We start from the raw sequence: 26935 nt of genomic DNA, 5'->3' as shown, positions 1-26935 counted from the left end.
CCCAAGTCTTGTGTGGTGTAGTAGTCTAGCACGAAAGAATATCCAGCAGCTTTTGGAAAATTTTGCTTCATTTTGAAGGAGTCAATGGCTCTAATCAGAACTTTGAACTTTGATGTCACACGCCAGTGAAGATTCAGCAGGAAAATTTGCACTAATTTACAAAGTCCCAAACCCAATGAATTTCAGTCATTTCCTTCCATAATGAAATTTCGGGGAAACTTAGAAAAATTTCATATCATGTTGAATTATGTAATTACTTAATTAGCATCATTTACAGACCCCAAAAAAAAAAAAGCATCATTTGCTATTGTTTAACGTGTAGAAGTCGTATGTTGTCATATTGGCCCACAACTTAGGCGAATCTTTGTTTATAGAAAACAAACAAATGGACATGTTTTTCCCTTGCTGTAAAAAAAATATTAAGGTATGGAAACTCTGGAAAAATTGGCTCAAACACCAGTTTCGGTTGGCTTTGTATATTCTATGGAAACTTCTATTATGCCATGACTTTCTAAACAGATAGACAATGACAAGAATGGAAAAGATATATAATTTTTTTTTTTAAAAAAAAAATACAACGAACTTCAAATGTACAAGGTATGCTTGTTTTGTTTGGAGTGTCTCTAGTGCTTGGGAGTATACAAACTAGACCCTAAAACTTTATACAAATCAGTGTCCGAATAGACAGCTCGAGACCTCGATGGCTTAACCCGGGGTCTATGCTTTCGGGCTTTTCTGTGTGGCAATCGGTTTTTCTCTTTCTTTTCTTCCTTACGATCGATGTTTTTCTCTATTCTTAACTCGTCGTGTTGCTTTTCCTCTCGTTGTATGATGTTCTGAATGATAGGCTCGCTATTGCCGTTGGTCGGAACAATGTACACAAAGGGTCCAGTTGGGATGTCGGTTAAGTCCAGCAGAGGCTCCAAGGCCTTGACCACATTGCTCATAGTTGGTCTAGACTTGGGGTGGTTGCTTAAACATTGAAAAGCCAATGCAGCAACCTTTTTAACCCCCTCAGTTGAGTACTGTCCTTCAAGTCTTGGATCCATTATTGCATCAAGTTTGTAAGGGTCCTTCAAACTAGGCCTTGCCCATTCCACTAGGTTCTTTTCTCGAGCAGGGCGCGATTTGTCGACAGATCGCCGGCCTGTTAACAGTTCTAACAGAACCACTCCGAAGCTGAACACATCGCTCATAGTCGTCAAATGCCCTGAAAAATACAAATTCTGGAATCACATCAATTTGTTCCATCAGTGAAAACCGAGATAAGTGCTGAACTTTTAGTACCTGTTGTAATGTATTCCGGAGCAGCATAGCCTTCTGTGCCCATTACAGCAGTTGTAACATGAGATTTTTCACCTTCTGGACCGTCGGTTGCCAATCCGAAATCCGAGACCTTTGCATTGTAAGCCTGCCAATAAAACAAACCTGTTCAGTCTTTGCTGATGCATGAAAACCAGTTGAACTAAAAGGTGGTATGTTTTTACCAAGTCTAATAAGATATTTGAAGTTTTGAAATCCCTGTATATGACCGGCTTCTCTTCTTCATGAAGGAAAGCTAGTCCTTTTGCAGTTCCAAGAGCAATTTTCAACCTTGTTAGCCAAGGCAATGGTGGACCATACCCTGCACTCGTTGACCACAAAGATTAATAATTTAACAAAGTTTAATAGCTGATTACAAATTTTAAAAAGGGAAAAGAGTTAAAACCAACTTTTAAACAATTGGTTTTCTAAGTTGCCTCGTTCCATGTATTCATAAACCAGAAGCCTATGTTCCTCTTCATAGCAATACCCAATTAAGTTCACCAGGTGAGGGTGCTTCAATTGCCCCAAGAAAATAACTTCAGCCTGTTCAGGAAAAAGGGTCAATAAGGAAACAAACAGAGTTAAAATGTTGAGATTCTCAATTTGCTTACCAGCCATTCCCTGTGACCTTGAGTGCCATCCAAGTCAAGTACCTTAACAGCAACAGATTGAGCCTTCAAAGCAGGCTTAAACTTGTCATCAATGAACCCTTTGTAAACAGGTCCAAACCCACCCTCACCCAAAAAATTAGCCTTGGAGAAATTGTGAGTTATCACTCCTAGTTCCTTGAGGGTAAAGATATGAAGGCTAATGATAGAAGTTGAGAGATCACTCAATGAGAGTGGTGACCCAGAGTGGCTAACATCAGTAAGTGATAACCTTTGGCTTGGACTCTGTCTGGTAGCATGAATTTTAGGCCCGGAAGATGAATCCTCGGGTTTAATGCAACTAGGGAGGATATTTTTCAATGACAAATACCTTTTGAGAGAAGCCATATTTTTATTGTGTAGTTAAGGGTTATAGGTGAAGCTCTAAGGTGGGTTTAAATAAGACAATACAGGAAATGAAATGTGATTGGATTAGAAGACTAAAGATGAACCTAAAGTCTTCAACCAATCACCTCTTTTTTCTTATTCACCAATTCTTATTATTTTTATTATAATCTCATATGGGTGGTGAAGGTGTGTATTTAAATACTGAATTTGGAATTGAAAAGTCTATTTCTGGCTAGAAAGCTGATTGACTTTAGGCCTGCCTCTCTCTCTACTTAACAAAAAATTTGGCATTTGTCAGCTGGAATTTCTCTAGATGGTTCATATTATTATAAACAGACACAAAAATAAAATAAAATAAAGTATTTCGTCTCTATTTTTCAATGTCATGCATAAAGTTACCAACTTTAAACTTTAAAATTTAATTTTCAAAATAATTTATAATTTATGTATTCCAATAACCAAAAACAAAAAAAACAAAAAATCCCAACTTCTCAATTTCTTCCGTTTAGAAGACCCCAAATTTCTTGTCTTTAAACAAACCCCTTTTCTCTAAACAATACAATTAGCAACCACTCTCCTAATCTATGAAATATTATATTCAAATAGACAATCTTTTTTTTTTTTTGTTGCAGTTAGTTGATTGAAGTTCTCATGTGTCTGTTTGTATATAAATACACATATTTTATACTATTACTGCAATTTAGATTTATAATATTAAAAGGGTAGCGATGAATAGTAATTGATGATCATCTAAATCATTTCTGTTAATAAGTTATTAGAGAAAAGAGTAATTTAGTTATTATAAAATTGGATCGGAGAATAGAACTGCCAGGCTCGAATGTCTAATTGGAAAATAAGAGGATTTAGACTAAATATAATGTCCAAAAAATGGGCTTGGATAAATTTAAGTTTCGTTTTTTATATGAGTTGGGCATTAGACAAGCTTTTTTTACCTGAGCTCGATCCGGTCTAAATATATTATATTATAAAAATAGTATTTTAATTTTTATTTTACATAATTATATATTAATATTTATATTAAATCACTAACTCAATAACAATTAAACCCATTGCCCAAAATCTAACAAAATTACCCAACTAAATAATTCAACCCAAAATATAAAATTTTAAAATTATATTTAAACATATTTATTATATTTATTTGTATTTCTTAATAAAAATACTTTTTAATGTATTTCTCATGTGTTAGAAAAATTTATTTTAGTGTTTTTTAATGTATTATATTTTTAAAAAATCTTAATAAAAAGTAATCTAAAAAAAGCAAATCTAGGGAGTTGGTCAGGCCTGAGTTTAATTTCTTAAATCAGGTCGGGCTTAGACAAAAAAGTAAGCTTATTTTTCAGATCGCATCAAGCCCAAACTTGAAATTTTAATCTAGATACCTTATACGAGCCCGACCCGACCTGACCCATGAATACTTCTACCAAACAATTTAATCTCTATAATATTCTACATAGAAGAAATAAAAAAATAAAAAAAAACTGAATCAATTATTTCCATTAAAAAATAACGTGACAAAATAAATAAATTCTAATTGATTGAATTTTAAAAATAATATATATTTAATATTCATAAACATTATAAAAAATTAAAACTTCAAAAAATTCTAAAATTTTGGGGAAAAACTAAGAATTTCTTTAAAACATAATTTAACTTATAATGTTTCTAAAATTCAAAAATTTATTAAAATTTTTTTTTGTTTTTATTTCAAAACTTTGGATATATTTATTAATTTTTATATACATAATGGGGTTTTTAAGGTCAATCGATCAAATATAGGTATATATATGTAAGATGTTGGTCGCAATGATATCTTTTTTTTACCAACTTTTACAAACATAATTAATTAACGTCATTTTCAATTGTGTTTATTTACTCATTTTCAACAGTATAAGAATTAATTTTTCTTGTTTAATTTTAGGTATAATTACTTTTTGACCCTTCAATTTTATAAAAAATTATTTTAACTATCTATTTAATTTTTCGTCTCTTTTAGCCTTAAATTTGTGTTTTTAATCAAATCACTACAAAATGAATGAAAAAATTAATATTTTTAACTTTGCTAATAAGACATACACGTGAATGACATGTCACGTTTAATTAAAGTTTTAAAATTCAGAAAATATTTTTTATAATTTCAATGATTTTAAAGTTTTATAATTTTTTTGAATTTTTAAATTTTTAAAAAATAATTAAATGTTGATGTGTCATCCACATGCATACCATGTCAGCAAAGTTAAAAAGCATTAACTTTTCTATCTATTTAGGGGTGATTTGACAGAAAACATAAGTTTAAAAATTAAAAAAAAAGGTGAAAATTTAAATGGAGAACTAAAATAATTTTTTTTATAAAATTAAAAAGCTAAATAAGTCACACTTAATTACACCTAATGGCTTATTAACAAAAAAAAAAAATTCATGTTGCTAGTAATTGTTTTTCTCTCACCTTTCAGTAGTACAAAAATTAAATTGCTTCGTTTATTTTATAAATAATCAAATTGATCCGAACATTATGGTAAATAATCTGATGAATATTTATTTGTAATTTTGTTTTTGAAAAAGAAATTCATTAATTCACTCTTTGAAAGAGACCATAGAATTCAAGGGACCAACAAACACCAATTGTAAGCAGTGAAAAGCAAGCTCCATCAACACAAAAAATGCTTCAACCTTAGCATCATAACACGTTGATAATTGGTTCTATTATAACTCAAGCATGATATATTTGGAGTGATTACAAATACTTGATACGATAAGAAAATTTTCCCTAAATGGTACAACACGACTGGCAAAAATCAACAAAAGCATCAAATATCCACCAAACTGAAGAGGACGACGACAAAACAATCCCTAAAATCATTTGCAAAAGTAGGACAAAAAAACATGTTACAAGAGTGAACAAAAATTTCTAAAAGTAAAGACTTATTAAATAATAAAAAAGAAACATATAAAATTTAAAACATGAATCCTAACCGACTCGTTAAATCATTTATTATTTTAGAATACTCTCAAAATAGAAACAAATCAATAAATCGATAAAGAGCCACCAACTTTCCAAGAGAAACTATTGGTAATCGGTGGAGTTTCAGCAATGATGTGCAGTGTCACCTGTTTATCGCAACTTGTGAAGACAATAAAGATATCCACAAAATAAATCTGCAAGTTAAAAAGAGAAAAAACACATGAAGAGAACGAGGAGAAAAAAAGAAAGAGAAATTTGGTAGGAGGGAAAAAAAAATATAAGTGTCAATCTAGAGACTAACACAGTCAAAATAAAACAAAAGAAAAGAATAGCTTCAAGAAAAAAAAATTAAGATTTATATTTATTGGTAATGAAATGATGGTATGAAAATTACTAAAATTTCAACCTAAAGGCCATGATGGATTTTGTAAATAAAATCAAAATGAGAAACACAAATTTTCCAATTGTTGGGATCACACTTTCTTTTAACTCTAAATTCTCCACTCGTGAAATATAGAGTCTTCAATGAACAAATCATTAAACCTTTTAAATGTTGATATATCTCTTTCTGCTTTTACACTCAACAACTCATTTAACCATTTTCATAATATGGTTAACTAATCATCATTATATTACTCACCCATATCAATTCCTTTTCCCACTAAAAAATTTGTTTTAAACAAAATGTATCATCTATTTACCTTAGAAATAGTTTGGAGGTAGTCCAAGCAATTTAAGGGAATATTTCGACAAATCCGAACTTAATTTTGATAAAATAAATTTAATAAATGTTACGAAATAAAAGATATTAAATGATAAAACATATTTTTAAAGAGATTAATTACACTACTGACCGAATTGTCAATATATCTTTTGCAGATATGAAGAAGGTACATATATTAATAGACGTCCTTTAATAGTGATAAAAGCTAATATCTTCATAACCTTTGTTTATCATCAAATATATATATTATTATCCGTACACAATCAAAATTAAGAACACGAATATGTGTTCCTTTAATGAACAAAAATAAAAGTGTTGTCCTTTATTATTAAAAAATAAAAATATTAAATGCTGCAACATAATAAATGTAAATAAATGACGTAATACATGATATTGGAAAAAGTGCAATATAATAACTGTAAATAAATGACGGAGAAAGTGGCTTTTTTACTAAAATAAATTTTAAAAAAAATTATTTATCAAAATAAATTGTCAGCCGGATTATGTATGAAAATCGGATTTTTTTTTATTCGCGCCTATCTGACAGGCGTGAATGATTATTTTATATTAATTTTTTTTGTTTTTTTAAATAAAATATTTTTTTTATTTTCGGAACAGTAATCAAACCTTTCTCTGAGGCGTAAACAGTGAGGCCTATATTTTTCATGTGTTATTAAAACGCATACTTTATCTGGATGAAGTATGTATTAGCAGATTTACTAATATGATTATATATATATTTACGCATGTATCACATTACAAAAAAATTAAATACTTATACCTAATAAAACATGTATCTCATTACAATAATAATTATTTTCAAATAACATATTGTTTTATAATTTTATTTCTTATTTAATATTTTAATTTAATTTTAATAATGCATACTTTACGAATGAAGTATGTATTAGCAGATTCACTAATATGATTATATATATATACGCATGTATCACATTACAAAATAAAATTTAAATACTTATACCTAATAAAACATGTATCTCATTACAATAATAGTTATTTTCCAAATAACATATTGTTTTATAATTTTATTTCTTATTTAATATTTTAATTTAATTTTAATAATGTATACTTTACGGATGAAGTATGTATTAGCAAATTCACTAATATGATTATATATATATATATATATATATATATATATTTATGCATGTATCACATTACAAAATAAAATTTTAAATACTTATACCTAATAAAACCTAGTATTAAAAATAACTTTATAATATTACCAACTTTCATCGACTATATAATCCACAAGTTTGCCTTAAATATTAATGTCCACATCTTTCATGTGTTATTAAAATGCATATTTTATCCGGATGAAGCATGTATTAGCAGATGGTAATATTTAAGGCAAACTTGTGGATTATATAGTCGATGAAAGTTGGTAATATTATAAAGTTATTTTAATACTGCTTTTATTAGGTATAAGTATTTAAAATTTTGTTTTGTAATGTGATACATGGGTAAATATATATATATATATATATAATCATATTAGTGAATGCAAATACATACTTCATCCGTAAAGTATGCATTATTAAAATTAAATTAAATTATTAAATAAGAAATAAAATTATAAAACAATATGTTATTTGGAAAATAACTATTATTGTAATGGATACATGTTTTATTAGGTATAAGTATTTAAATTTTGTTTTGTAATGTGATACATATATATATATATATATATATATATATATAATTATATTAGTGAATCGCTAATACATACTTCATCCGTAAAATATGCATTTTAATAACACATGAAAAATGTGGACCCCACCATTTGCGCTTCAGAGAAAGGCTCAATTAGTCGCGCCTCTCAGGTAGGCGCAATTACTGTTCCGAAAATAAAAAAAAAAATATTTTATTAAAAAATAAAAAAATAATATAAAATAATCATTCGCGCCTGTCAGATAGGCGCGAATGAAAAAACACCTCATTTTCATATATAATCGGGCTGACAACTGATAAATATTTTTTTTTAATTTATTTTAATAAAAAAGCCGGAGAAAGTCAAACTCAAATAAATGTGCAATGAAATTCAAAAGTTCTTGCTCCACGCCTTTCGCCGTTAACGGTGACGACTACTCTTCCTTTTTCTCTATCACCATTGCCGGAATAAAACAACCGCCGACTCTCAACGTTACCAAATGGTCCAAATCCATAATATTTTAATATTTCATTGCCATGCTTAACACAGTTGGAATATTCTGATGATGGGTTTTAGTTTAGTTAGTTGATTATAATTTAGATTGTTTTTGTTTTTAGTATGTATATTTATTGTAATAATTTAATTCTATATTTTGTAATTATTTGAACATATATTTCTACGTTAATTCTATTAATAAACTTTTAAAATATATATTGATATATTATTAAAAATATTTGTATTTATATTTTATATGTACTGGTAAACTTTCAAAATCTTGTTTTATTTTCATTAATTAATCTTAGATTCTAATGTCACACATTCTGCACATAATCTTACGTAGTTATTTTTAATTTATTAAATAATATATTTTAATATATTAATTAATATGTTTATAGAGGAATAACGAATTTACAAAATAGGAACGTTTCATCGAGTGTTTGAACTAACAAACTATGCACAATCATACATAATCGAATTTAAATCCATGCCCTATAGCTTATAAAGTATTTACGGGCAAAAAAATACCACTATTTAAGGTAATTAATCCAAGTGGTACCTAACTTGCACTTATGTTTGATGCTTTAATTGATTGTAAACGCTTTAAATTTTCAATAGAAGTAAAAAGAAAAAAGAAAGTTGTAATAATTATATTCTATTTCTAGTTGGAATAGGATTTTTTACAAAAATGCTTTTGTTAGAAAAACTTTTGAACTAATTGGTAATAACACTCTCTATTTTTTGTGTTGAAAGAGAATAAAAGAAAATAGTAAATAAGAAGGACTTATGAAGGAATTTAACCTTTTTAAACTTTGGCGGCATTGTAAAAGCTTCTTTTTATCAATCAATTAAAATGGTAAATTTCATATTAGGTCCTAAATATTTTAGGCCATCACATTTTAATCCAGTACCATCTCTCTCTCATCGCCCACTAGTCAGATCATATTTTTACACCAGAAAATACTGGTGCCGCCCATCTCTTCCCCTCCACCCTTAAAAAAGTAATTTTTTTAAATACACGTCATTTTTGTAATCATGGGTGCCGCCCATCTCTCTCCTTTCATCCCTTATTACTATTTCAAACATACTATTTTGATAAATAATTGTAGTGACATACCATTTCAGTATTTAATTTTTTATTTACATTATACAGATAAAAAATTCTAAAATTAGAGAGAAAAGGAAAAAAAAAAAAACAAGAATCACATCTCTATTCATATGTTTTTGTGATGAGAAAACTAAAAAGAAAGTTGGTCCATTATAGACAAATGATAATAACATGATTTTAAAGCGTCAAATCATATGCCTCAGTGCGTTCAAAAATGTGAACTTGAAATGAGTGAATGTAATCAATTTGATCCTCCGGCATCCACATTTAATAACAAAAGTAAAGCTTTTAAATTTTCAATCAATTTTACTTTTTTTCGTATTTGAGAAAAACCTTTGAAGAAATCATTTTCATGATTGAAATTTGACAATTTAATTTACATGTAAATAAAATAAAATAAAAACATTATTACGAATGAGGAAAAAATTGATGCACGAAGATCTTCCTTGTTTGTTTCCCATGAAAACAATTTCTTCAATTTTAAAGGATATATTTATTAGGTTTAGTTATGAATTAGTTGAGGAGTTTCCTCTAATTTAATTTGTTATATTTTGTAAATATATATAAGTTAGTCCAATTGAATTTACGTAAAATATAAAATCAAATTTTGATAAATTAAAATAGAGAATTACCTTCTCAATTTGTGTAGGTGTCTTTTGATATACGAAAGAAATTAAATATTTTTTATTCAAATAGTATTGTTTTTAAACTTGTCTCAAATGCTTACTATAAGTATTTATAATAATGTTGATCAAAATTCAATTTTATTACTTGAAGTACATTAAGATATAAAAGAATATATTTATATCAACATTTATAAATTCAATAGGGACAAATATTAAAGGTGTATTTATACTTACAGAATAATAATTGTAAAATAAAGTAATTATTAAGGTAACAATTATACATTCTTATAATTACGAAAAATTTTAATTTTTAAACGTATTTAACTAATTACATCTTTAAAAACCCTGAAAATCATCATCACCAACTACATTGCATAATTCCTTCGATTTTCGATTTCTTATAATAATTGAATGCTTAATTTAAAAAAAGATTACCCTAATTACATTCTGCAATATAAACTTGCTCTTTTATTGCTTGTCCCCATCTCATTTTTCTCCCTTAATTACTGTCTTGCTTTCTTTTTCTGAATTTCTTTACTGTATTTTATTTTAATGCCTTTTAAAGCATGAAATAAGGGAACAAGTTAAGAAATTTGTAGTAACTTAACCATGTAATTTTAGCCTAGTAAACAAATTAAAACACTCCTTTTGTTTTTTCTTACTAATTAAGAAAGCAAGGATTAAATGCACTTCCCAGAATAAAATTTAAAACAGGGTGATTAAGATTAAAATCTATCTAAATCATACTACTAATCATATCAGCATCTCAGATACAGCCTCATCACTGAATAATATATGCTAATTTGAATTGAATTTATAATTATAAACTTTGGCCCCAAAATAATTGTATTAAAACAATGAATAAAAGAAATGGCTAATGGCCCTTTTTCCCTTTTTTTTTTTTTTTTTTTTTTTTTTTTGAGGGGGAGGGGGGTAATAATCTAAGTCACACATACACTTAATTGAAGATTAAAAAAAATGATTCCAAAAAATGAAAGGGAAAACTATGAAAAGCTCTCACAAAAACTCTCACCCTAATTCAGCTGGATGAAACTGAAGGATATTTGAGCAACTTAAAAAATACCTCTTTGTCCATGGAAACAAGCAACATAACACATTTGATATTTACATAAAGAAACCTGCAATGTTAACTTCAAATCATAAGAGACTTGAATGAGGAAAATGGAACAACACTAATTGCAAGATGGTGGGAACCTTTGCTGGCAAAGTATGTGTGTGTATATATGTGGAGCCCTCAGTTAGAAAATATAATCATATGGCCACTGCTATCTGAAAACAAGGCTTCCATTCTGCTGGACTCGTAAATGTTCAATAAGTGACTGATAATACGATCTCAATGCCTTGATATCATTACCCTGCAAATACAAACTATCAGCAGCTGCGGTGAAGTACTTATTCCATTTAAGCCCATAAACCCAAGTTTTATTAAGGGTCCCAATGCAGAAAATCAACCAAGTCATGAATTCAAGATTAGATTTTAATTAGTACAATAAGTGTGGCTTGGCCATTGATGCACTAAGTGGCAAGTTTTTCTTTTTCCATGAGATCTTGGATTAGAGTTTAACATTCTATATTTACAATTATAGTTTCATAGGAAACTTGTGTCTAAGGTCCAAACCCAGTTGGTAGTGCAGACGGTTAAGAATTAAGTAATTTAATAAATGGAAAGGGTATCAGGAACCAGGTTTAAGTCACAGTTTCAGGATGGTTCTAGAGTAGGATGAAAACCCGTTGTCACCGTCAGTTTCATTCTAAAATCCAATGATGAATTGAATAAAACCAGAAGGATCACAGAAATAATTATGCATGAAAAATCAAATATATATGGATTATAAAGAATAGTACCTTCAACTTTTGGCAATACTGCTCTGCCAGATTTTGCGGGGATGGAAATCCTTTTGATACAAAATGAACAAGAAAATCATCCCCAAACTTCTCGTACATCACTTTCTGAGCCAGCACAATTTCTCCAAATAAAACAAGCTGAAAAAATAATAGAAATAATGAGTAAGCATGAAGAAATGGGCATAAACCATCAGTTTAACTGTATATATTTGTCAACATTGTCTATTCACCAAGCAAAGCAAATAATGCTCTTTGCAGGCAATGTAGAAAGAAGGTAAACAAGTTTCGGTTTTCGGAACAGGCAACAAATGTTTCTCCATTGTTACTTCACTGCACAGCAAATTCTAATGCAGCCTTTTCACTGTTCCAAGTCACCATGCACCTTAAAACATTTAATCAAGGGTATGTCCCTAACTATCCGAGAAAGCAGATGGATGCAAAGACGTAATGGCCAAGCATAAGAAGGTTTTTTTTTTTCTGTAATAAATAAAAACCCTCAAACCATGTTAAATTTAATAAGAAGTTATTCCCGTATGTATGTAACAATGATATCTTGCATGACACCGAGTAATGCAGAACACAGATAAGATAAATGAATAAAAAATAGGTTATTCTTACAGTATTTGCGTCACCGAACTCGAAGGATTTGTCAAGCACACTGTACAAACAACAGTTTGTGGCAAAGGTCTCTATGATAAAACTTTTGAAACCAGGTACCTACAAAATATTTAATCACTTACAGACATAAGCATCATATCACCCACACAACAAAGCTAGGAATGAAATTTACAAGGGAAACAAACCTTTTCTTCACCAGATGACTTGGCACACCAGTCTTTAATTAATTTGATAAATATCTGTACACAAGCCTATCTCACAGATGGCAATAACCGAAAGTTAGGTTCAGTTCCTGATTATAGTACAACTTTAAAATGTCCAATACTTAAAGTAATGAATGAAATAAAAAGGCTATTAGCTCACCTTTCTTGTAACAATATCCTTATGGTGGCAAGATGTATGTAACAGCAACTGCATGATTGAAGTCAAGTAGTCCCGGCTTCTGGGGGAAAGGAAAACGGAAGAGAGATCATGTGTGGCTATCACATGAAGAAAAGTATATAGCGTCTTTTGAAGTTCCTGCAATTCACGAATTTCCTGATAAAGAAAAAAAAGAAGGTTCAGTGAACACAGAAAAGGCATTGCACATGGAGCATATGCTTGTGATAACCCATTAGAGATGCTGTTGCAGTGTTTCACAGTTGAACTGGAGGTTAAAAGAGAAAATACTAATTGCATAAAATGAAAATAAGTTTAAATCAAATCATAAAGCAATACAATGAATGCAGCAGATGATGATAGAGATAAAACACTAGGCAAGAATATGTTTAATTTCAGACTTGAGCTAATGGTTACTACCTCCGTATTGGTTTCCGTAACTGAAGAATCAACAACCCTTTGGATGGCACAAAATACCCTACCAGCAATAGTAGGAAACACTTCTTCCAATATGTCACGGACCAAGGTGCTGAATTTGCATATAAGTTGATTGAGCAGTAAGAGGAAACCGACCATTTCTTTCGGCTGCAAAAGGACATAATCCAGAATCAAATAAATAAATATGAAACTGAATCATACCAACATAAATTCTAAGGATGCTTCTTTTCATGTGTACGGAAAGAGCACACATACACATAAAAAGAGATCCCACAAAAAAAAAAAAAAGAGCATTTGTGTTTGAGAAGTAACTCCAACTTGGATCATACTTCTTCTCGGTGGTAATAAATATATAATCTCTAACAGCTCATACCCAACATCAACAATTAGTATCAATTGACAAGAGAAAATTCTGCATCTAGTTCTGAATGCAGCAAATTATGCAGATTCCAAATATTGATTTGATATTTTGTTTGATTAATAAAATACTACCTTAAGAACTGTTCTTTAATGGCACATATGTCCCTTTAGAAAGAGAAGTATATTAAAAGTTGGCTAAAAGTTAACTATTTTCTACCTCACTTTCTGCAAGTAGTTGCTCCAATGCCTTCGGAAGGTAAGGAAACACAGATGCTCCTAAGGTGTCCACCATACGGTGTATGAATGATAAAACCTAAACACCAAAGAGATTAGCTTTAGGCAATGTTTTAGATTGAACAAAACCAAGTACGTTCAATACTAAGCGTTGAGCTATTACCTTAGTCCGCAAAGGCTCTACCTTTGGAAATACAACAAGAATTTGTAGAAGAACATCCAATGTCTGGATCGAAATAAATGAAGCAAAATTTAGTAAATAGTAAGAAAAAGAGAGAAAACAATGGCATTATTTCCTTCCCCCACATCCATGTTACTAATCTAAACAAACAAGTAACAAAACCTCTATTATGAACTACTGTAGGGAGTGACAGTGATAAAAATTTCTCAACCTTTGACTGCAGAAGGACAGTTAAAGTGCAAATAAAATCATTTATCTTTAAAACTAACCTGCTTAAACATGTGACCAATTGCAGGTCGACTAGAGGTCACAAGGCGCTCACTGAAACCCTGGATAATGAATAAAATTATGAGGATAAGATCTATGCATGGTCAAGGCTCAAATTTACAATTAAAGATGCTTAAATTTTTTACATCACGTGAGACTGATTCTATGTAGACAAGCACAAAAATTACAACATGGCGAGCTATATGCTATGGTAAATGGTGATACCATAATTGATTGGTATAAAATGAAACCCAACAATTTTAAGGGGCAAAACTTCTATGCCAGTAGCATATTCAAAGATCTCAGGATGGTAGTAACCAATAGGCAAGCGAAAAATTTTATGGAAGGCAACTGTAATTAAGGAAAAACGCTTCATCAAGGAGAATATTAGATGGTCTAAAGATAGAATATAACCTTGCTTAGAGCATTAATTGCCACGATTATTTGCTGGATATTAGCAAGTTGTAGAGAAGATTCATCTGGATTCAATGCTTTTGCATTCATCAATGTTACTTCGACCTGTGACATTAGTCATATGAGTAAAATGCTGCTGGAAAAATGTAAAATAAATCAATTTGCTCACATGCGGACCACATGAGAACACTACGCAAAAACATTTAAAGATTTCATGGGACAGATGAAAACCTGTTGACAGAGAGGAGTGAGCAATGAAGAGAGATAATCGGATTGCTTTTCCAGTGACACATCTTCCATTCCAATCAATAGGCCGATTGCCTGTGTAAAATATCACCCAAAAAAAAAGTAGACAACAAAAAGGTCATCACTTGCTAACAAAAGAAGACATAACTTTGAATGTATATCCATGGGTCCATAAAGAGTGGAGGTACAAGAGTAAGCACACCAAAAGAGGAAAGGTGGGAATGAGATAGTTACCTCAAAAACGTAAGCACCATCTTCAGATCCTGCAGGTTCCCTTGATGCAAGATTCATACTTGTAAATCGAGCAACTACATCTTGCAGGCTCTGACCATCAACAAAAGATTGCAGAAGGTAATCTAAGATATGAGGTGGCAAAAAAATTCACAAACATGTTTGGAGGGCAATGGTACCTGCAAAATTGTCTCTATGAAAGGCACAAGCTTAGATTTCAGCAATTTTACAATCCTCATGAACAGATAACTGGCCCTGCGACTCACATAAATGTTTGGATGGTGTATACCTCTTTCATCAAGAAAGGCAGCCAAAACCAAAGGAATGCATTGTACATTCTCCTGAATGAACTTCATATACCTTGCTATAGTCTCCAAGTAGACAAGGGCAACTAACCTATTGGAATGGCAAGGAAATCTTGTTGATAAAAGATTTGTTACCAGTTCACTTAATAGTCCATTTCCCACCCTCATTGCCTCATCACTCATCGTCTCTCCAAGTGCATACAAAAGGGAAAGGGCAGCTTCTACCTCTTCCGCATTCTTGTCTGATGATGATGAAATGGCACTAGCTAATGAATTTCTGATAAAGATCCTAGTAACTTCAGGTGCTACTCGACCCACATTCCGTAGCAATACAAATAAATCCTTTCTAAATTCCAACATCCTGCTTTCTTCTTCCACCCCAATCATATCTACCATATCAAGATTATTGCGGTACATGGGATCATAACGAATCTGTGTACGAATCACTTCGAGGATCTGACTTATGTGAAGCATTTGATTCTCTTGCAAAGAAGAATGGGTTTTCATGGTGGCAACATAACCTGAAAGAAATTGGACAATACTAAATGCTGCATCCATCTCGCAGTTCTGCATTACATAGAAAACCGTTGGCAAAACTTCATCTAAAAGCTCCATGGAAATCACCTTAGCATCTTCTGTGTTCACCCTTTTGGAACACTCTAAAACCTCCACTGCATACCCTGTAATTAAGGCTGCTATTGCTGAAACCAAGTCAGAATCATTATCATCAGACACCAAACCAAAAACTCGACTTATTTGAAGACTCTTCAATAGAGATAATTTAGAATGCGCATCCATTCGCTTGGAAACTACTGCCAAAACACATCCAGCAGCAGCAGCACGAAGTTGTTCCAACAAACCATCAACCAAAATCAACTCAAACAATAGTGGAATAAATGCATCATTCACAATCAACCCAATGTCAATCCAGGAAACATACCTCCTCATACAATCCAAAACAGTAACACAAGTTTCAGGATCGGTATTCCTATACATAGACACAATGTCATACCATGCTCTGACAATCTGAGGCACACACTGGTTCCTCATTGCATCCTTTACCCTTCCTGCAACTGCCACTTCTTCAGCAGTCCGTGGATAATCCATACTAACCAATTCATCATCTAATGCATTCAAAAGCCGAGAAAACATATCTATCACCACAGCCCCTTTACTCAAATGGGGCAGGAAATCAACAAAAACAGATGACCAAATCAAAGGGTACTCAAAGTAAATCAAAGTGACCAAAACCTGAGAAAGCTTATTCTTTATAAATGCAGGACTATCCAAAACAACACACATCTTATCATTGATACCTTCTAAACACGCAATAGAAAAAATCGACTTCCTGATAAAGTTCTTCTCTTCCAAGCTCATGGACCCATATTTTACCCTAATAACCTCCTGCAAAGCTTGTAAACACCAAAACTGAACCTGAACGAGCTTGCAAAAACACAACTTCTCAATACAAAGGCTGCATATTGATGGGGTTTCTTTAATTTTCTGACAAAAGTTCACCGCTTGTAATTTTAACTCTGAATCTATGGCACCTGATTCATCAAAGCTAATCAATATTGCTTTTTCTACATCGTCCATATTGATTGATTTTTTTTTCCCTTTTTAACTGTTCAGTCCTTGTATAGTAGACGGTTCCCAGACCCAAGTTACAAACTTTATTTGATCCTAATTCTGGGTTCTTGAAGAGATATATAAGGGGGAGAAAAATAAGGGTTTTTGAGATTTGGGTTATTGAGAGCTTACCTTATAGGTGAAAAGGTCAAATAAAAAAAGAACTCTTTTTTTTTATTTTACTTGTGAATGTGAGGTTTTAGGGCTTGGGTTTTTCTTCTGTTAGAGTGCTGAAGAAGAAGAGGGGAAGAGGAGGAGAAAACCCTAAGGCGTGTTTGGATTGGCGTCTTTTAATTTATACGTTCTTCAGTTTCTCCACAGAAGAAAAAGAAATCGTGTAAAAAAAAAATTTTTAAGGGAAATTTTACTGGGGAAGAAGGAGGGTAGTGTGACGTAGTGGTGAATCTTATAAGGGGGAGGATTAATTGACTATTTTAACCCTGACGTCAAAAGGAAACTGACTTTGACCTTTTTTGGAAACCGAAAGTTGATAAATTAAAAAGGGTAGTTGTGGGAAAAAATTTTGAGGGCTGTAATTGACAGCCCAATGCCGCTGGCATATATGGGCCCAAAGGTACTATGCTCTTCAATTTGGAATTTAATTAGTTTAGGGTTTATTGTTGACAAAGAGTTCGACATTTATTTTTAGTGCGGTGTGTTTAATTTTTTTTTACGTTATAATATTTAGTTTTATTATCATCGTTGTGTTTACACTAATCGCAAGTAAGCTTACCTTCCATCTAAAGGAGCTTTGGATGTGATATTTTAAATTCTAAAATTGAATTATTTAAAATATTTGAATTTATGGAACATTATTAAATTTAGATATAAAAGTAACATTTGCTTTTTAAATTTGATAAAAAAATTTTATTTTGATTATTAATTTTCACTTTTTTGTAAATTTAGTATTTTTTTTAACTTTAGTTCTGAATTTGAATTGTATTAAGGTGTAATTATATGGTACAATTTTAATATATCACGTTATTATACCTTAAAAGAAATTTAAGTTTAGAGATCAAATTAAAAAAATACTAAATTCTAAAACAAATGTGAATAAAAAATCAAAAATCAAATTAAAAGAGTTATCAAATTCAAATCTAAATGTTATTTTACTCTTAAATTTATACATTTCAAATTATATATACAAATCAAATTCTATAATATCCCAAATCCAAATAATACATTCAATAATACACAAATAAAAAAAATAATCATTTCCCAAATTCAAATTCAAAATATTTTAAATAATCATTTTAAAAGTTAAGTTGATTTCCATAAAAATTAGTTTGGTTTATAAAATTGATTGTGTGGAATTTCAAAAAATTAATTGACTTAACCTGACTAATTAATTGCTGACCCGTAATTACAAAATAATAATCCATATTGCCCTTATTTTCTTAAGAGTAAAATGAATTCTATTTGAATCAACATTAATTCGGATATTTAATTGAAAGATTGCTATCCAACCTCCTCATAAATAATAAATATAATATCTATTATCTATAACTTAATTTCAACCAAAAAAAAAAAAAAACTATAAATAACCCCAATTGCATGAGGAGTCTTAATTGGAGATTCCATGTCATTGTGCAGTGTACAATTTTCCACCGCAATTTCTCAAAATTTTATATTTTTATATTTTAAAAATTAAAATTAAATAAAATATAATTTTACCTTTATGAATTTTAAAGAATTAAATTATAAATTCTTTTATAGGAGAACCGGCTTTGCAAACGCTGCCCCGCCATTGATGAAAACTTTTGTTATATTAGGGTAATTTAATTTTTTAACTTTTCTCTAAAAAATGGTTATTGGAAAAAAGAGAAAGGAAGGAAATAATAGGCTATAGTATTTAAGAAGTCTTATATTATAGGGTAAATACATCGTTTTATTCTTTGTACTATTAAAAAATTTAAATAAATTTAAATTATAATAGAGTTAATATTACTATATAAAATATATTTAAAATTATTTTTTAATTGCAGTTCAATTTAAAATAAAGTTTGATTCATTAAATCATAAAAATTTTTAAAATGTTAACTTTATTAAATAATAAATTATATTTTTTAAACAGTAAATGTTAAGTCTATTCCAATTTGGTATTATTTAATTTTTTTAATAGTACAGGATCAAATCAATCAATTAAATAATAAAGGGACTAACTTGATCAAAGCCTTCTAATAGAGCGACCTCTCAAGTACATTCACTAAAAATATATATGTATATTAATATATGTAATTATTAAATTCTTAAATATATATGTATATTAATATATAGAAATTCTAAGAAATTTTAAATACAAAAAGAAAAACATAAACATAACATGAATAGATGCAATATAAGATGAACACATAAATAATAGACAATGCAAGCACAATATGATACCAAAAATAGTATAAAAATGTTGTACATTTAAAAACACGTCATGATATACATAAAATAAAGTATTAGCATGTAAAACTATATTTATGATGTTTTAAATTCACAAAATAACACAATAAACATGGTATCAAAAATAACATTAATGCAACATTAATATCAAACAAAATAACACAATAAATATGACATAATTGACAAAAAGTGCTTTTACACCAAATTTCAATTTTAATCCTTATAACATATTTTATATAATATTTATAAAAATTTAAAATATATATAATATTATATTTTAAATTTTTATTGGTTATTTTTATTATTTAAAATATAATTTATATATTCAAATTAAATCTATAAATAATTAATATTAATTTTTTAAAAATATTTAAAATTTATATTTTATATATTAAAATATTAACAACAAATTATAATAAATTATTTTATATTCTTACTAAGATATTTAATATTATTTTTTAAAAAATTTAAAATTTATATTTCATATGTTAAAGTATTAACAACAAATTATAATAAATTATTTTATATTCTTATTAAAATATCATAATATTAACTAATTTGAATATTATTTAAATGCATATTTATTAATTTATAACACCATGTCTAAAATAGATATTTTATTTTTAAAAGCACTTTTTGACAATAATACTAAATACTTAAATTTTAACTAAAATTTTCAAAAGTACTTATTCAAATCACTTTTTAAAATACTTCACAAAAATAATGTTAAAACACTTCTCAAAACAATGCTAAACTAGTCCTAACTCTCTTTTTGCGTTATGGATATTCTTGTCTTTGTGATTTTTTTTTTTAACAATCGTACTCATATTTAAAATATTGCAAAAATTTTGACACATTAATAGTTTTTATGTAGATCTTAATAAATTAATTGAATCTTAATAAATTTACTTAACTAAAATTCAATTTACTACTAAACTAATCTCATAAGTATTTAATAAAAATATTTACAAATTCGTTTTACGAAAACGGAGTCTCAAATCTCATTTTTTGATACCGAATCATTACATGACCGAATGGCAAGGGAGCTTGAAGCTTTCTTCTTCTATTTTAATGGTGGTTTTTCGGTGATTAAAGAACAATGGAAGAGATTATGCCTATTTGTTTATTTTATTTCAACTTAAATTTATCTTTTCTTTTAATTAACTAATAAAACATATGTATTAACATAATAAAACAACGTCAACCGTACCTACCTTTTAAATATGGCATAATTTCCACATAAGCCCTTTTATCTATCTTAAATTAATCAATTAACTAATAGAAATTAATTTTTCAGCTTTTACAATTTAGTCATTTTACCTTAATTAGTGATATAAATGTTAAAATCTCTTAACCAAAATTTAATACACCTATATAACCATTTCGTAAATATTTAATAAAATATTTATGCGCTTGGTTTATAGAAGGTCCTAATGCCTCATTTTCTAAAGCCACTTAACTTTAGGGATATACCACTTGAACCTAATTATTTGTTCAAATTTCAAAAATTATCAAATCAAAATTTATTGTAATACTATATTTGACTCGTATAGACTCACTCTTCGAATTTGTGGCCCGAAACCACTATTTCTGACACCACTGAAAAATGAGTTGTTACATGAACCTTGGTTAATGCTTAATTTTGGGAGAATTAATGTTCATATATATATATGTGTGTGTGTGTATGTTTTAGTAATGTGTTAAGTTATATATGTGGCTTTTGAATGATAAATTTAAGTGTGAAATGGAATGATAAAAAAGATGTTTAGAATGGCTAAAAGAAATGATTGTATAAGTTAAGTTTGAATAGGTTAAATTGGTAAGTTTTGATGCCAAATTGAGATATATTGGAATGGATGGTTGTAATTGGTTAAATGTTATGTTTTGGCATGTATTTGGTCTATTTTTTGTGTAAGAAAATATGGTGCAAATGCACCAAATGAGAAATTTGAAAGGTTGTCATGAAATAGGTACCAAATGACCTAATTTGTATAAAAAAATAGAGTCCACGTTGTGACGTTGGGCAATGGTCGTCGCGATGAGCTCTGGACTTCAGGCCACGGTGTGACGAGGAAACCCATTACCACAACGAGGCCAAACCAGTATGTCATGTCGTGACGTCAACTCGAAGCATTGAAACTTTTACATATTGGTTTTTATTCGATTTCGAGCTAACTTTAGAGCATGCATGATCTTGTATAAGATTGGGGAAAAATTATATATCATGTCTATGGTTTAATAATTTTATGTTTGCATGATTGTATGTTAAATGTTTGTAGTTTCTCTGACAACGAATGTTGCATCCTGTAGCTCAAACCCGGAGATCGGGTCGGGTAAGAGATGTTACATTTAGTGGTATCAGAGCTACGGTTTAGTTGATTCTATGACTGAACGTAGTGCGTGTTGAGTCTAGAAATACATGTCACAATAACTTGTAATAGTGTGATGCTTATGATTCGAATTGATTCTATTTTTCATATTGATAAATCATGTTGCCAGAATCAAATCGTATCGTATCTAACGAGGTAGAAGGTAATGTTCATGTTTTTTATTAGGGAGTTGTTCATAGTGTGCTTGTTTCGCAAGGGTTAGAGAATGAGGTAAGAGATGTTTTCTTTTAGATGATGAATCGATGGTTTATTCAGTTTGTGGAAGCTACCTCTTTAGCTCTACAATTCCAAATGTAACCTCCAACCCCAATTGTACCTCCTCTAGCACCCCATTTTGTCCTCAAAACCCAAATCCAGTGAATGTTAACAACCCATGATCAACAAAATTCGTAAATGTGGAATAGAAGAATTTTGAAACAAGAAAAATGATGATCCAACAAGAGTTGAATATTGGTTAGAAAGCACTCTAAAAGTTTTAGGTGAATTAATATGTTCTTCGAAAGGCTGTTTGAAATGTACCATATCGTTGCTGAAAGAAAAAGCGTACCAGTGGTGGATGACTCTGATGTCTATTGTTCCTAAAGATTGAATAAACTAGGATTTCTTCCAAACCAAATTTAAAAAGAAACATGTTAGTCGATTGTATCTAGAAAAGAAAAGGAGATAGTTTAACATAAACAAGACATGACTGAAACAACATAAAGAAGCTACTAAGCTTAACAAAATTGACTAGACACAAAGCACAACATAAACAAGGTGAGTTCAATATATAATTAAACTGTAACACCCCTAACCCGTATCCGCTGCCAGAACAGAGTTTCGGAGCATTACTACCATTTACAGATCACTAAAAAAATTAAAATACTTACCGATTGAATGCATCATATAAAATAAATATATTACCATTCAATCAATAGTTTGGCACTTGTATAAGCATCAAACAACAACATTGTTAGTATACTTGCACATATCTCATATAAATTCAACATTGATATATCTATTTTCTCGACATGTCGCACTTGAGTTTAATAATAGTCTCAATTACATAATTTCCTTGTATCAACATATCAAAGATAATCATATATGTACATGTCATGAAACATATCATGCTCTTACCGTTTCTTCACAAACATATATCATTCATTTCATTATATCAATATTTTATGCTTCATCATTTCCATATATTTTATGTATATTTATTCTGGTAATAGCTTATATAAAACTTAACATAAATTATATCTCATGTACTTATACTTATTTCGTTTATCCATTTTCATAATTATTTCATACAATGCTTTTGTACATATATTTCCATATGACCAGTTCTTGTAAACATTTCACACAACAATTTCATAAAACCATTCGTCATCTGATACATTTTACCTGAATATCAATTGTTCAACAGATGTTATAGCGTCTCCCATCCACGGTCTTATTTATCTTTGACGTGATGCCATAGTGTCTTTCAACTATTGTCTTACTCATTTTCTGTCATGTTGCCATGGTATCTTTCAACCATGGTCTTATTCTTTTCATGTCACGTTGCCATGGTATCTTTCAACCATGGTCTTACACATCTCATATCAGTTGCCATGGTATCTTTCAACCATGGTCTTACACATTTCATATCGAGTTGCCATGGTATCTTTCAACCATGGTCTTACACTGAGGTTGCCATGGTATCTTTCAACCATGGTCTTACACATTTCATATCAAAGAGCACATTCCCGTGAACCTCATCCTTACAGTGGGACTACTAGTCCAGGCTAAATCCCCTGTAATATAAACTCATAGAGTATTGTCGGGATTACCGGTCAAAGCTAAATCCTCGCAACAACAATTACTCTAATGAGCTTGGATCCGAATTACCATCCAGGCTAAATTCAGACCCTAATTGGATTACCCGTCCGGTTAAATCCGTTTACACATATTCTTCGGAGGGCTATATCGGGATAGGATCACCCGTCCGGCTAGATCCTTTTACCGTCAATTCCTTTTCGAGATCCATCGAATTTTCCTTTCATTCAACCGGGATTTCTTCTCCTTTTATCAAATTTATCAATGTTTCATAAATTTTCATACAATGAACATTCAAATCATATTCACATAAATAACATACAATCTCAAGCATTTAAGAATATAATTCAAGTTACACGAACTTACCTCATTGCTTGTTTGTGTTTATAAATTCATTAATCTGATATCTTTTCTTTTCCACGATCAAGTCTTATATTTGAGTCGTCCGGATCTTTATAAATAAATTTGATCATCATTTTCATTCATTTCATATTCTAATGCATTTAATTAATGCTCTAGGCAAAATTACCATTTTGCCCCTAAACTTTTAATTAATGACGATTTCATCCTTAGGGTCAGGAAAATAAAATTCTTGCAATTTAATCCTTATTTCCAGCTATTATTCTCATATATATTGATAACAATCCATGAATTCTATAAAATATCGAATTTTTCATAATTTCAACACTTTTCAATTTAATCCCTAAAACATGTTTTCCCGATCTTAAACTAAATTAATAATTTCATTCAATTTTGTAATTTAAATAATAAAATAATCCATTTCATGCAATTTGGTCATTTTGACATGTTTACAAAATTGCCCACAGTTTTACTTTTATTCAATTTAGTCCCTGAGCCTAAAATATGCAAATTAGCCATGCTAGATGAATATTCATACATATTTTTCCTCCTCCTCCTCTCCATTCCACATCCTTAATGTAGATAACACACTTGTAAGTAACATTATCCATAATTTTTATTATTTACTTTTATGAATATTCAAGTTGTCTATCTGCATCATAGTCACTAAATTATTTATATCTGGATATATATAACTCCAAATTAATATCCGATAATTTTCCCTGAATTTAGACTCATATATATTCTTACCATAAAAATTTCAGAATTTTTGGTTTAGCCAATAAGTACAGTTTATTCTTTAAAGTTACCCCTATTCTGCTGTCTGACAGTTCTGACCCCTCTTCACCAAAATTAATTATCTCCTCATACAGGATTCAAATGATGTTCTTGTTTGTTTCTCTTAAAAATAGACTCTTCAGGATTTTAGAAATATAAATTTAAGCCCCTAATTATTTTTTTTCAAATTTTTATGATTTTTCAAAGTCAGAATAGGGGAACTCGAATTCATTCTGACCTTGTCTCACAAAATTCATTATATCTCAAAATTTACAAATCCATTGCTTACACTATTTCTTCTATGAGAAACTATACTCAATAAGCTTTAATTCTATATTTTTTTTTCATCTTCTAATTCGATTTCCACAATTTATGGTGATTTTTCAAAGTTAGTTTACTGCTGCTGTCCAAACTGTTTTTGTGCAAGCTATTAATTACCATGTTATAACACCCTTATTTTCTTTTTCTACACCATTTCTCATCACTTTCTCTTATTTTCTCTTCACTAACATATCAAAAACATAGGACTTTATGTAAGAAAACTCTACTATAACATTATTCCATGCTTTGTCAATAATAACAAACTTAAAAACATATTGAAATCTTGATATACTTACCTTGTTCTATTAATACTAATCTTTAACTTGATTTTCTCTCTCCTCCAGCTTCTATTTCTTGAATCCAACTTGATATTCTAACTCCCCATGCTCTCATTAACATTTTTGTTTCTTGGTAGCTATGGAAATTCATTTGATTTTTGGGTGAAAATGGTGAATTTTTGGTAAAATGACCAAATTGTAAAAAAAGCAAAACTTTCTTTCTTCCTCTCTTTCTCTCACGTTAGTGCATGGAAAAATATGGATGAGAATTTCTCATCTTTCTTTCTTTATATACTAATAAAATAATAATAAAATATCTTATTAAAGTATTAATAAAATAATATTTATCTAATTAAATAATTATAAAATATCAAAATATCTCTAGCATCATTATTACTTTCTAGATTTCTCTCTCTTCCAATTGACCATTTTGCCCTTCATTATCTTTTAAAATTCCATCATTGAGTCATCATTTAATTTGGTAAAATTACAATTTAGTCCCTCATAGTTCTTCATCTATTCAGTTTGGTCCTAATTCATCCATTTTCCTTAGTTTCTAGATCATTCCACTCTTAAATTATTTACACTATTGGTCTTTCAACTTTTTCATATTTACACTTTAACCCCTCAAATTATGAATATTTACTCTTGTGCAACAAAAATTTTCCCATTTTTACAATTTAGTCCTTTCTTGAATTAATATATCATAATATACTTCTCAATATTGACATAACTCAAAATTTCCCTTTTTGTCACTTTATTTCCTTATTTTACTATATCAAGAATAATATCTTACTGTAAAAATTTTCAGGGTATTACATAAACTATATGATATCTCAGTCATATGTCATGCCAATTCATATTATTTTGATTAACTAGTTCAAAACTTGTTCAATCATAAATGAAACAATTGCATGCATGCTAATGTCATTTCTTCAATACCTTGTTCAAGTTCAAATTTAACATTTCGCAAATGAATATCAGGGTCGTTATGTCTTATTTCAATTTCTCAATTCATGTAATCTATTTCGTCTGATGAACTCTAGTAAATGGACTCGGATACAAAGGTATCTACGTCACATTAGTTGCTTGTCCAAGCTAAGTATATTCGTGTTAGGTTATCAGTCCAGGCTAAACCTTTATAACAACACATCCGATTGCTTTTCCAAGCTAAAAATATAAATGTTAGGTTACCTACCCAGGCTAAACCTTTAAAACGACATCAAGTTACCAGTTCAGACTAAACTTGTGTCACATGTATCTTTGATTCCATAATAAATTCTGGATCTCGATAACATATGTAACCAATCCTGTACAAGCATGCATAAAACCTTATTGACATGCCAATTGTATCCTAACCTTTACTAAGTTCACGCGGACCTTTTTTTCAGTTGTAATCAACATTTTACAATTTAGTCGAATACTCACCTTTGCATCAATTCACAATTAAGTACATATATAATTTACAAATCAAATACACGACAACCTATATAAACAAATACCATATGAAATTACCTGGTCAAAACAACAACCAAGTTGAATC

At 29.6% G+C, this 26935-nt stretch overlaps 2 protein-coding genes across 3 annotated transcripts; both read right to left on the bottom strand.

The window, feature by feature from the left end:
- Positions 1-340: 340 nt before the first annotated feature.
- Positions 341-2459, bottom strand: LOC108488098 (putative receptor-like protein kinase At1g72540). Its single transcript, XM_017792404.2, has 5 exons — positions 1917-2459; positions 1713-1848; positions 1488-1624; positions 1288-1411; positions 341-1210 (listed from the first exon to the last, which is right to left on the bottom strand). The coding sequence occupies exons 1-5, from the start codon at positions 2298-2300 to the stop codon at positions 624-626; spliced, it is 1368 nt and encodes a 455-aa protein (XP_017647893.1). The 5' UTR covers positions 2301-2459; the 3' UTR covers positions 341-623.
- An 8386-nt stretch (positions 2460-10845) lies between these two features.
- On the bottom strand, positions 10846-17457 carry LOC108489552 (exportin-T). Of its 2 annotated transcripts, XR_001872009.2 has the most exons (14): positions 15324-17457; positions 15148-15237; positions 14899-14988; positions 14668-14772; positions 14256-14315; positions 13969-14031; positions 13789-13884; positions 13194-13358; positions 12759-12932; positions 12581-12646; positions 12396-12494; positions 11778-11915; positions 11127-11287; positions 10846-11050 (listed from the first exon to the last, which is right to left on the bottom strand). XR_001872009.2 is itself a non-coding variant. In XM_017794192.2 (13 exons), the coding sequence occupies exons 1-13, from the start codon at positions 17043-17045 to the stop codon at positions 11198-11200; spliced, it is 2958 nt and encodes a 985-aa protein (XP_017649681.1). In that variant the 5' UTR covers positions 17046-17457; the 3' UTR covers positions 10846-11197. The 2 variants fall into 2 exon arrangements, 1 of the variants encoding a protein (XP_017649681.1); XM_017794192.2 differs by having other exon boundaries at positions 10846-11287.
- Positions 17458-26935: the final 9478 nt, after the last annotated feature.

This window comes from Gossypium arboreum, chromosome 10 (assembly GCF_025698485.1).
Source record: "Gossypium arboreum isolate Shixiya-1 chromosome 10, ASM2569848v2, whole genome shotgun sequence".
NCBI lineage: Eukaryota > Viridiplantae > Streptophyta > Magnoliopsida > Malvales > Malvaceae > Gossypium > Gossypium arboreum.
This window is presented reverse-complemented; position numbering and strand designations above follow the sequence as displayed.